The 13,484-nt window shown below is 41.1% G+C and overlaps 2 protein-coding genes across 3 annotated transcripts in view; one reads left to right on the plus strand and one right to left on the minus strand.

The window, feature by feature from the left end:
- Window positions 1–5,703, minus strand: part of mtmr4 (myotubularin related protein 4) — a 66,481-nt gene extending 60,778 nt beyond the window's left edge. For both annotated transcript variants that reach the window (XM_080839464.1, XM_080839463.1), the window contains exon 1: window positions 5,653–5,703. The gene's annotated coding sequence lies outside the window, so the exon portion shown is untranslated. The remainder of the gene's footprint in view (window positions 1–5,652) is intronic.
- A 3,643-nt stretch (window positions 5,704–9,346) lies between these two features.
- Window positions 9,347–13,157, plus strand: hpda (4-hydroxyphenylpyruvate dioxygenase a). The gene is made up of 11 exons (XM_080839757.1): window positions 9,347–9,451; window positions 9,578–9,620; window positions 9,723–9,805; window positions 10,017–10,106; window positions 10,247–10,353; window positions 10,544–10,621; window positions 10,805–10,967; window positions 11,251–11,322; window positions 11,460–11,582; window positions 11,777–11,893; window positions 13,018–13,157. Exons 1-11 carry the CDS (start codon window positions 9,371–9,373, stop codon window positions 13,129–13,131), a joined length of 1,071 nt encoding a protein of 356 aa, XP_080695883.1. The 5' UTR covers window positions 9,347–9,370; the 3' UTR covers window positions 13,132–13,157.
- Window positions 13,158–13,484: the final 327 nt, after the last annotated feature.

Consider the following 13,484-nt stretch of genomic DNA (forward strand, 5'->3'; position numbering starts at 1 on the left):
CTGCGTGAAAGTATGGTAACTGTGTGTATGTGTGTGACCACAGGGAGAAAAGAGGAGTGCATGACATGAGATCTTGGTGCATTTTTTGCTCATTTGCTACTAAACATCATGTCTAGTCATCATTATCAATTCATAACATAGGATAAAAATAATCAAAAATAATGTACGTTCTAACTAGGGCTAGTCTTCATATTAGTTAGCAATCATATCCGCTAGCGTCAACTTTTACGTTACATTGTAGAGGCTCAGCATGGTGACCTGTTAATGCATTTGCTGGTTCTACTCTGTTAAAAGACCCACAAGTACCAAAACTGTATTCTTTATCTCTCTTTAATGTGCATTCATCAATTTCCATTACATGACGATGCATGTGATTGTACACGTGTGTGCCTGCAATGAGAATGGGGACTGCACTGAATTACTTTAGCATGAGTTATTGCTACACGATAACAATTACACAACTAACATTACTCGATACATATAATTGTGGACATTACACTAGGCAACATGAATCTCATTCATAGCTCATCCAGTCGAAATCTTAACAGAATGAACCCATCTTTATTACAGCGAATCAACATCAGAACATAACTAAATCTCCGCTTAGCATGCTAATCGCTACTAATAGCAACCTGCACTCATAATAGTCTACCTATCACAGCCGTAACTTCATGAAACCCCTTACATTCATTATGTACGCACACAATGCCTCACATACATGTCGAACAATGATGATTTAAGCATTGGAAATGTATAAGGCACAACTACTTTGCCACTGATGGGCGACGAACTGAACTTGTCACTATTCACCGAACTTAACTGAGCAGACAGCGTTGCTAGGCAACGTCACTATCAACAGATAGTTTTTCATACAGTTAACGTGCGGGAAGGCTTTTGATGGCTGTTCTCTGGATTGTCTGCTATCGCGCCACCCTAAATCTTTGAATGTGCGTGTTTCAATATAATAACAGTCCGTTTAAAACAATGATACCGGAGCATGATATGAATTAAACAAAGCCTCCATGTAAATACATACAAATAAACATAAAAAAATGTTTTTTTAAATATGGATCGGCCCATTGTCACCGATACCCGATCTAGAAATGTCTTCAATATCGGTACCGATACAAATATCGGATCGGTGCATCCCTAATAACCACACATAATCGTGTATAATGAGCTGGATAACTCTTTTGTTGAAGCCCATTTTCACTTCAAAGAACCTCAGAAGCATAGAGCCAGGAGGTCTGTGCCACCCGCTGGGTTAGTCATCCTTTTGTGGTGTGCCCTGGCTCAAGGAGAGACTAAAGAAAGAGCCAATGGTTCGGTTAAAATAACCTTTAGACACAACGCCAATGGAACCCTTGTGGAAATATACGTTTTACCAGTGAATACGTGATGTGGTCTGCTACCCCGCATACTGGCCCTCTGTGCAGTTATAACGGGATATAGGGCATCGCTCTAAAAGTGATCTTATCTTAGATACTTTGTAAACAACAGATTATTATGACAACATCTTGATCAATGCCTCCGGAATGAGCAGTAAGCATTCCTGTGAAAGACCAGAAAGAAAAAGAAAAAACACACACAAACATCATTTTACCAAAGAAACTTAAATGCTGAAATAGCTCAAACTTCTGCTGATCAGGGAGGAAATGTTAAATATGTGACATTAGGCCTACAACTGCTACAATTAAGTGACCTCTCATATGCCTCGAGGGAAGTGTTTGTGTGACCCCCCCCCCCCCCCCCCCAGAATGTCCTCAAAGGCTTGGTCTTCTCAGTTTAAGAAATCAGCGACACTTTATTAACTTCAGTCATATTTAAATCACCTGACATCCGTGGTATATCACTGAATCCAGTCTTATTCAGTTCAGTGACATCATCTCACATTAAGCCTGCTCTGAGGCCTCTGCCTCACGGTGCAGCAGAAGTTCAAGTGAAAAGAGAACTGCTTATTTTCACAAGGCCTAGAGGCAAAAACAAACTTTCCCCAGAAAGTCAACACAACGCCACAACAGGTCATGGGGTTTGGTCTGGTCAAAATGGCAGTGACAAAAAGCAGAACCTGGTGAGTTATCAAGTGCAACACGGTTTGTTTGTTTTTTCAGATTCTGTGGCGGGGGTGGGTCCGAGATGACACTTTATTTTCACTTCATTTTTATCAAGAAATCTTTATTTATACAGTATTTATAACCGTGGAGGTCTCTGAAGTGAGACACAAACACAGCCCTCAGGCAAATCTAGTAGTTATTAACTTGACATAAACTCCTAATCAGACTTCACATAAACTCCTACTATCAGAGACTCCTCTGGACTGGAGAATTTATGCCCTTACCAATCAACATATGATCTCAAGTCCCAAAGACATATAGATATGGCTCTCAGTCACACGGCAAATATGGCCCTATATCAATGTGCAGATGACAATGAGGTGAACTTGCCAACTCAAAACGCCTGATAATGATGCTGTAAAACAATCAGGCCAACTAATTATTAACAGCGTACTGCTTGATTAAATATAAGGAAACATAGCATTAAGGATGTTCAGACATTTAAGAGAGGAAATGTAACTGAAAGGCACCCCCAGTGTCTCCCACAGGTCTGAAATATACTTATGGCAGGTGTCTAGTGGTGTCAGGGCTAACATGAGGTACAAGGACACTGCTACAGTGAGCAGGGTTCGTGACCTTTGTGAAACGAAAGTGCCAGTTTCAAAATTTTGAAAGAAGGCAAAATATCTCGTTCATTTTCAAAGTTTTAAGGTTAGTACTGTGCAAACACTGAAAAATATGACTTCACTGTTAAGTGGTATTTTAGTAGTATTTGTTTGAGAATCCTGTCTATGCTCTCCGCACTCACTAGAAGCGTAGGTTTTCATTCTCCCTCCCCATTATCTTGCTCTCTCGTGGTTAGTATTCTACGTGGTAAACTGAAGTTTAGATACTCCTTTAAAGACTGCTGTTTAAACTGGTGGATATTAAAGTTGAGTGTAATCAGTTCTCATCCTTTCATTCCCTTTTAGGTCAGGTACGCTCTTCCCCAAATAGTAAGCAACAGGTGACAACTAGTCCTCTTCTAGCCACGCCTGTTTGTGCTACCTTTACCCTTTTTTCTTTTGAAAAAAGCTTCTAAATGCCATAGCCTTCAAGTTTTGTCTTAGTGAATCAGCTGGCTATCTTCCATCAGATGCCAACAATGACAAGCTCTGTAACCGATGTGCACTCTCTGTATCGCTCTCTCTCTCGTGCTCACATCAAATGTGCGTGTGCAAAGTAGTGGGAAGTAGAACTGCTGCTTGAATCTTGTATCTCTTTGCAACTTTTTGCAGTTCTGCCCAGGACTAACAAAACCCATGTCCACATCACATCCATCATCATCTATTCTATACCATAATTACATTATTTAATGACAGGACCCTTACAACACAACCTGTAAGACTGTATTAACAGGATATTGTACTTGATTTTTTTTTTATTCACAACAGAGAATATATTGAATGCAATATAACTAACTAACCACACATAGTCAAGGGATCACTGCAGCTAGCAACAGGCTGCCCTCACATCATATGATATGGCTCTCATTCCTCCAAGCCAAAGAGTGAGAGAAGTCAGCTATCAAGAGCTGCTTTTCAATAAGTGGTCTGCAAGTGTGAAAATTGCACCTTTTTTCCTGCTCCACAGACATGGTTTCGATCCACTGATAATGGAAACTGCTGTTGACGTAACAGAAATAAACCCCAAAACTGTCTCTTGAAGGCTGAAGGATCAAATGCAACATTCTATCTTCAGTATGCTCATGTCAAATCATACACAAGTGGGCACACTGTCTTTACAGTTATTCATTTAATTTAATATTATGACTGTATGTTACCTACACACGTATTATATGCAAATACCTGTTAGCAGCAGAGGAGTAGATCCTCTGCTGGTGACGAGCGTCATGAATAAGAGCTATTTTAAGTGCAGTCTGACCTGTAACATGATCGTTGCCCATCAATAAGACATTTCGGCCGATGCATTGCTGCACAAGTTGCACTGGTTAGATTGACACCGTGCAAAAATTAACGAAGTTTAATTTTCAAACTTTATAGCGAGTGTTTCCCTTCAGTTTGGTACCCTTTCCTAATGAGTTGTGTAAACATTCCAAAACAAATCGCTACGGTCACTGGCGCTACTACGTGAGTTACCCATAATACAAATCTACTCTAGCCCTGCCCAAGAATTGTAGATCCAGTAAAAAACGATGTATTCATTTCTGACGGGACAAGTGTCATTCCATATTCACCGCAGGTAATCACTGTTTGATGTTGTTTGATATTCTTCAGCACTTTAATTGTAGAACGTCAACATTCCATTCATTCAAAGCGAGAGAGCAGAATTGCAGACATCGATTTTTATAATGTCACATTTGTTATTTGTGAAGCGAGGAAATGGAGCAAATTGAGGAAGGGTAATGTACAAATGAACGTGCAATGTGAAGACAAGTGAGTACAAATGAACGTGCACAAATAATAGCCTCTCTCACTCAACTTGGCTGCAAAGTGACAGTATTCTTTGCGTGGCAACGCTTGACGCCGAAAACACAGGTTATTATGTGTGACAGAGAATGAATAAACAAAACAGACAGCACAAGCTAGCTAACAATGGCTTTGAAAACGCATAGTGAGGTATGTGCACTTTGGCGAAATTGAACACAGTTGTAAAATAGTGCAGTGCAAGGTATGCAGCGCAAAGCGGCCATACAACTCTACTACTTAGCTGGATAAGTTGCTTGTACAATGCACCATCACATCGCATTTAAACACAAAATGTCAACGTCTGTTACCACCGTCAGGCGTACCAGCAATGCTAGCAGAGAGGACACAGCAAAAGCCGAAATGGTAGCAAAATATTTTGCTGGTGATTAAATTCCACTTGTAGCCAGATCAAACCCCTTACCCAAAGAACACGAGTACTCGAGTAGGGGTACTTGCCCGTTTTCTCTGTCGAGGATGTGAACAAAAAGCACACCCCCAATTAAGACGTCTATCAGCAATTTGCGTTTAACTAAACTGGCGCCATTCCCATGTTTCCCTCTAACATTAAGCTTGATCTCAAATGGTGAAGTAATGCATTTCACAGTCCACCCATACAATGGTATGTGGTAGCAGTGACTATCTATTCACACCAGTATTGTTTCGCTGTTAGCGATAGCACGTTTAATAAACTAGTATTCATTGCCAATTTGACTAACATGTTGTCAAAATGGCAAAAGCGATATATTAAACGAATAATAGTCGCTCAAGTGGGAAGAATGAATTCGGCTCATGAAGATACAGCATTCCAATCGTTAATCAACCACGCCACGAAACAGCGGGAAGTCAATGAAAAGACTCTTGACATGCCGGTTCCATTTGAGGAAGGCGAGTCGTGCGCTAAGCCGGACTTCTTTACTAGTCGAATGTGCTAGGCGGCTACGCTAGCCATCATTCGATAGCTGAATGTAGCAATGGTGGAGAACCCTCGCTCACGAACTCGTTGTTAAATGGTAAAATTTGCTATAACCATGCGTCTCTTAACACTGTACGGTTACCGTCCAACAAGACTGCTAAATGCGAAAAATTACATTGTGAAATTATATATAATAACACACAATCGAGCTACTCACTCAGAAAGAATCAGCTGATACAACGGTGACTCAGTACACTCCACAACTTCCGCATTCACTTGCAATTACAACCAGTCGCGAAAAACGAAACCTGAATTTTTGACCAATAGCAAAGATTTCAATTTAATCTTCAATCCTCTCTGCCAATGGCACTCGAGAGTTTAACAGCTGAAGTCATGTGTCAGCTGTACGTGTTCCGATTTACGTACGCTGCCTGAATGGTAGGAACACACCCACACCAAAGCCAATCCTAAACCAATGTGAGTGTTGGTGAGATTTAATGCTGCGTTCACACGTTCTCAGAGCAATGAAGGCTGCAAGTTTAGAACTCGGATATCGCAAACGATTGTCACACTGTGTTTTTTAATTAAGCGACATTGGTTTTATGCAACAAGATGTTTAATAGTAAAACGTTTAATAGTAAAATATTTACAGTAGCATAGGAAAATAATCTAGCCTACTTCCCGCAAGGTCTCTGTATACAAATATATGCATTACCTAAAAGCAAAATCAATACAAACTATTTTTTTAAATTACGCGCTGCCATTGGTATCTTTCATTATTGGTTTTAATCTGATTTCTCGGGTAATGTGCTGCTGACTTGTCGGTACCAACATTTTGACAAACACGGGAACGCAGCATTGGCAATATATTACAGCCAATAGAAAATCACAGCGCGGCACAATCTGATCACATGCTTCGCTGGATGGCGAGTCGGTCGTATCAAGAAATTCCCTAATGTTCTGTTAAAGAGACGACATTTCCCATACCTTGCACATTTCTACAGTTTGATCTAGCACGATACATATTTTGTTCCAAGATAGAGGAAATGTGGTTGTATATTTTTTGTCATTTAGCCTACCTTTCCTCAAAATATATTATACAAATGTACCAAGCAGAAAAATGAACATTTTGTTCAATCTTTTTTTCAGATTACAAAAAATGTAGACCTTTGTATTCCAAAATGATTCATTTTATTTCAAAAGTAGCTTCTAATTTTGGAGTAGACAGTGATAATTGTATAGTATATAATCAGTGCAATCCGTGACTAATATGTGCAAGGCATGTGCCTGTGATCTGATCTGACAGGCTGTGTATATGTGTGTACGTGACAATGTATGGACTAGTTTTTAGTTTACAGTGTTGAAGTTAGTGCTGGTGCTATCGTTCCGACAGCCTTCTTTCTAATCATCACTGCTGTCTGACCTCAGACACTCTTCTTACCAGTCAGCAGATAGGGCAGCTTTCACCTTTCCTCTGTATATTCGGCTTATGATATTTGACTCCTTTGGGGGCCCAAGAGCACCCTCTTAACAAATCACAATTTACTATCAGAATGTATAAGTAACTTACTTTGATACCAGATAGGGAAGCAAAAGTACCTTGAAGTTTAAATATTCTTATTGAATATTTCTAAGAATTGTCTTTTGTAAATGCTGCACATGGTTGGAAGACAGAATGAAAACAGAATGGCCAGTACAAGAGATGAGCACAGTTTCTTTCTTCAATGAATTATGGGTAAACAAGATCACTGGTTGCAATTGTCTGACACAAGCCAAAGTTACTGTTAACTGTTAATTGTAAAGTTAACTGTGAAGTTACTTGGTTCAAGTGCCAGTGTATCAGGTCTGTTGTTGTGTGTTTAGATGCAGTACTGCGCTTCCCTCTAGTGGCAGAATGGAAATAGGGACCATATTCTCATACTGAAGTGGGCAATGTCAATACTGAGACAGGCACAGACAACCGGCGGGCTAAGATGACTTTTAAATGCAATATTATGGGTTTCTCATATTGACATCTATTCATCTGGCAGCCAGATAGCTTTATAGCTTTTAAATTAAGTGTTTTTATATTCTAAGCAAACCGCCAAATGTAAACCATTCAAACATGTTATAACTCTAAACAAAACATTACATGCAAACAGGAAACAATAAATAAAAAGCATTTCTAAGGCTTGGAAGTTGGAGGAATGAATTGTTTGGGTTGTTGAGGGTTCTTGGGGGCTGGGCGGATCTAGACATGCAGAGCTGAGCAATTCACTGGCTCACTCCACCACTAGGGAGCCCTTGCAGAGAATAGCCTTACATGTCTACAGGTCTGCAGGTCTAACTGACTTGAACATGTCAACACAAGTCTAAGTGAACTGAAATACACTGAAGAACCTTCTCAATGCACCCCCCCCCCCCCCCCCCCCCTCCTTTTTTCCCTGCGGAAAATGACCTTAGATCAGGAAAGCATTTGTCATCCCAAATAAGGAAATGAAGAGAATCAATACAGCGCTGGCCAGATGACAATGCCTGGCAAACATGAGGTGGATGTGACGGCAGGGAGATCACCTATGGCAAGGGGGTGGGCTTGAGCACAGGACAGAGGGGTGTTGACCTACAGGCCAATCATCAGGGGGCCTTTGGCCACTACTTATCCGGGGCACATGTCCCTGGCAATCGCTTTAGATCATTCTGGTGCCTCTTGATCGTCACAGGCCCCCATCACGGTCAACATCATGGTGAGTAGGTGCCAACGCCTGAAATAACATAGCATCTCTGAAACCTACTAATCTTAGGGCACTTCATCTCCATCTATTGTCAATTATCAATTCTGATAACATGTGATAGTGGCTGAAAAGTAGAGAGCTTTGTAAGGAATGTTTCCTCATAATGACTAGCTAATGTTTAATTATGGGGTGTCAGTTTCTAGCTGTGAATTATGAAAGACTATTTAAAAGAGATAAAATCATGCATTGTTCATCACACTCATTCTCTGTGATAATCTGTGATAACTCATGCTTTAAAACAAACCTTTTTGTTCCTTCAGACTTCCTACACTGACAAGGGAGAAAAGGTAGATCAATTGGAAATACTCCTCAAAGACACCTGTGTTATGACTATTCATATTCACCACATTTCTGACAACGCCATTACGACGCACATACTAAGGACATATTTGTCATTTACCGTTCTAGCCAGAGAGGGGCCGATTTCTGAGATTTCATCATCTGACCTTCTGGGTGGGCAATGCCAAACAGGTAATGTCATGCTGAGTTTTCCAAAACTGCTTACTGTCAAGACTAAGGCGACTATTCAAATAATACCAATGAGTTTAGCTTACTGATCTTGCATTTGTAAAACCAACCAAAGACTCCCTCATCATCAGAATTGATAGAGACATGAAATAGTTATTTCTTAGAATACCATGTGTGGTTTAATCTAATAACTACAGGGAAATATGTTGAAATTGAAATTGCGAAATTGTTGAAGCTGTGTCGTCCATCTGATGCAAGTCTGTTTGTAATGTTGGCAGACACCCAGTAAACATGCATGAACTAAACGATATGACTGTACTGTGATGAAACACATCAATGCGGTTGTTGATACTGACAGAACTAACAATTTTACAAAGAACTGCATGTTGTGGGTTGAAAATCACTCAAACGCCACCCAGCGTTTAAAAATCATCTTCAACCTTGAAAGGTATATGCTGATGTAGAGTCAATCATTTGGGACTTATCTACATTATGAAAAGAACCTCCCCCAGCCCCCACCCTCAGGTGTGAGTCTCATTTTCATTTGTCGATAGAGACTCATCATTCACAGGAGATTACGCCCCCCCCAAATATGTGTGTGGCGTTAGGCTCAGAGCTATGGGTGAATTTACACTTTTATTTAATCTATCTCACTCCATGTTATCTTGTCAGGCTGCTTCGTTCTACTGTGATAAGATGGGCTTCGAGCTGATGGCGTACAAAGGCCTGGAGACGGGCAGCAGAGAAGTGGTGTCTCATGTCATAAAACAGGATAAGGTGTGTTCTCCCTTAGTGCCACTGTCCTTCCTATCACACACCACCACCAGGACACTCAACAGACATGTTTACTCAAGGCTCATTCAAATATGAAGTTATATTTTTCTTTTTCTTTGGTTCCCACAGATCATGTTTGTCTTCGAGTCCCCTCTTAATCCTGGGAATGAGGGTTGGTTTGTGTGCTTTTACATCTCTTCTCTCTGAGTACATACTTTTCAGTGCATTTACTAAACTGCCAGAAAATGACCCTTTATATATCTTTGCTCGTCAGAAATGGGAGAACACCTGATGAAGCATGGTGATGGGGTGAAAGACATCGCCTTTCAGGTGGAGGACTGTGACTTCTTAGTTAAGGTAATCTTAGTTGCCATGGATACATTAGTTGAAAGTCTTTTATTTACCAGGCCAGATCTGACATTGGATAGTTTGAATGGAGAACTGATTTCAGAATGAGAGACATCTTGTTCACGTAATTCTTCAGATATGAACTTCCATGCATGCACTGTGTTGCACTTAAAACCTGTGCTGAGGCTGTAACTATAATCTGTTACTTAAATATTTACAGACAGCTCAGGAAAGAGGTGCTGTCATTGTAAAAGGCCCTTGGGTGGAGCAGGACACTAACGGAAAAGTCAAATATGCCATCCTTCAAACGGTAAGGCACTTGTGCAAAGGTACCACAATAAACAATAACTCTAAACAGAGGCTGGGATTCCGTTTCAAAGAGGCTGTTTTGCTAATTACAATTTTAAATCATGTTTATTATACTGTATGTCTGCCTCCACCCTCTGCCAGTATGGAGATACAACACACACATTGATAGAATACCTGACACCCTACAAAGGTATCTTCCTGCCTGGCTACAAAGAGCCCCTCTTCCGTGATCCTCTCCTCCCCAAATTGTGAGTGAAATACTGACTAAGCACCTTGATAGACGATGTTTTCTAACCTCTGCAAAGAATGGATGTATTAATGAGTTTGCTGAAAGAAGTTATTGGTTAATGACTACAGGATAAACCTGTTAAAATCCAAGCCTCTCACACAAGGACTTAAACTTACTACATATATTGACTTTTTTCATAATATGTATAGGCCCCCTGGCGGTCTAAGATTCATTGATCACGTCGTGGGTAACCAGCCAGATGACGACATGGTTCCAATATCTGACTGGTGGGTATCTCTCTATCTCTCTCTCTCTCTCTCCCTCTGTCGCACACATAGATGTGTCAACTATTTAGTTCACCATTTGTCACCATCAATAGAACAATGATTAAAAAGATGTATTGACATTAGCGCTTGTTTTACAGTTCGGTTACTTTATCTCTGGCACTTCTTGTCCAACTCTCAATCTAGGTATCAGAAGTGCCTAATGTTTCACCGCTTCTGGTCTATAGACGACAAGCAGATCCACACGCAGTACAGCTCACTCAGGTCCATTGTTGTCACCAACTATGAGGAGACCATCAAGATGCCCATCAATGAGCCAGCCCCTGGTAAAAGGAGGTCCCAAATTCAGGTGCGGTGCTTGAGAACACACCGCAGACCTCACTGCTGGACAGGTGGCCCCAACACAGCCAAACAACCAATGGGTTTACATTTGCTACATATCACTAACTTACCATCTCAAGAAAGCCAATCAATATACCGTCCATTCACTACGAAAATGCAGATTTTATTTCAACAGTTTTAGCAATTTGGACATTTGCTATTTGACTGATTATGATAAAGGAAAGTGGGTCTCTCTGTTGTCTGCTAAGTACATGTGGTGAGTGTATTCATGAACACACTTGTTTCAACAGGAGTATGTGGACTACAATGGTGGCCCTGGAGTGCAGCACATTGCACTTAACACAACCGACATCATACAAGCCGTGAGTTTTTCAGTCTCAGCTCGCCTCTGCCTCAAGGATCAGTTGTAATGAATCTGTTCTGACAGCACAGTGATTGACAAAACCCATCTCATAATTAAAACCTGAGATCTGCCTTGTGTGTTTTGCTGTGGAGACAGATAGTGAACCTGAGGGCTCGTGGAATGGAGTTCCTGGCCGCACCGGACGCTTACTACGACAGCCTCCGGGAGGGCCTCAAGTCAGCCAAGATCAAAGTAAAGGAGGACCTAAACAAACTGCAGGTGAGCCATGGGGAAGCATTACCAAGTGATGTATGGAGTTTCCCACGACTAGTCAATTACTTCCGTGGTAGTGCTATGGATTTGTGCATGCCAGATTATAAGTAGATGGCTTTTGAGACAACTTGAACGGGATCACCTCTATGCATGAATTCTGTGATGGGGTTCACATCCTTTATTTTCCTGCTTGTATCCAGGAGTTGAAAATTTTAGTGGACTTTGATGACAAGGGCTACCTGCTTCAGATCTTCACTAAGCCCGTACAGGACCGACCCACTCTCTTCCTGGAGGTCATTCAGAGGAACAACCACTTTGTGAGTATTTCCAAGGGACAAGCATGGGAGAGAGATCGAAGACCTTGACTTAGAGAAAGTCATAATTAGATAATTATATATCAATCCTGACGCCCAGTACTCACGGTTGTAAATGGACAGAAGCTATACATTACCCTTCAGCAATCACTCTGTCACTCACATGAGACTCTGTCTAATGTGCTTTATTCACATGCAGAGGTCTAAGCCCCTAAAGACTAATCAATCAATCCCTCCTCTCAGCCAACTCCAGGCAGAAAGAAATCAAAGAGAATGCATCACCTTCACACAGACTGAGCAGCGCCACTGGCGTTTCTTTTACAATCTACCTGTCGGGGCAGGCCCCCTTTCCTAGTCAAAAGGGGCACCTTTAACTGTGGTGTGAAGTGGAAGAAATGTCTGGTACAGGACATTTCAGAAACAACTACAGCATGCAATTTATTTTCAAAGATTAGGAGAATCTCAATATTTAAGGGCCTCTTAAACATGGTTAATTTAGAAGCGAGTGTCACGGTACAGTGCTAGGCAGTGAGCAAAACACACGCTAGCACCCATGGGTTGTAGCCTCCTTGCCAGCACGCACGCCTCCCATATCCGAGGTTGGGAGTTCGAGTCGGGTGCTTGTCTAAACAATGCAGATTACACTAGGACACTGAGAAAAGATCAATGCAGATTACACTAGGAGTGTAACAATGTAGATTACACTAGGACACTGAGAAAAGATCAATGCAGATTACACTAGGAGTGTAACAATGTAGATTACACTAGGACACTGAGAAAAGATCAATGCAGATTACACTAGGAGTGTAACAATGTAGATTACACTAGGACACTGAGAAAAGATCAATGCAGATTACACTAGGAGTGTAACAATGTAGATTACACTAGGACACTGAGAAAAGATCAATGCAGATTACACTAGGAGTGTAACAATGCAGATTACACTATGACACTGAAAACATTTGTGTGGAACTATTGAGTCAATTTTGAAAAGTAGTCAACTGAGTAACATATGACAATGGTTGTGTCATTCAATAATGGATTATTATCAAATACTTCAAATGACTGTTTGCCAAGGGTGGCTCAACTGCATGGTGTTAATCTATACAATCTTGTACTTCTTCCAGGGCTTTGGGGCAGGAAATTTCAAATCTCTGTTTGAGGCCATTGAGAAAGACCAGGATGCCAGAGGCAATCTCACAGTGTTGACGCCAGAGGGAAGCTCCAAGAAGTTCTACTGACCCGCCTAGTCTCTCACACACACACACACACACACACACACACACACACACACACACACACACACACACACACACACACACACACACACACACACACTGTCCTCATATACAGTGCTCAAATATTTACCCTGCAGTACTGAGGGAAATGCAGACACACACTTAGACACAGTTCCTCCAACACGGCGGTTGGCTTCACATGTTCAAGGTCAAATAGTTTTTTCTGTTATTCTAGCTTCTCTCATGTCTGACGTTTGAACATGCCTCTCCCCTGCATATTGCCTAAATGTACAAAGCTTCCAAACACAAGATGGCGTCAGCTCATCAATAAAACCACTCTTATATCTTGCTCTTAT

Source organism: Sprattus sprattus (genome assembly GCF_963457725.1).
Source record: "Sprattus sprattus genome assembly, chromosome: 1".
NCBI lineage: Eukaryota > Metazoa > Chordata > Actinopteri > Clupeiformes > Clupeidae > Sprattus > Sprattus sprattus.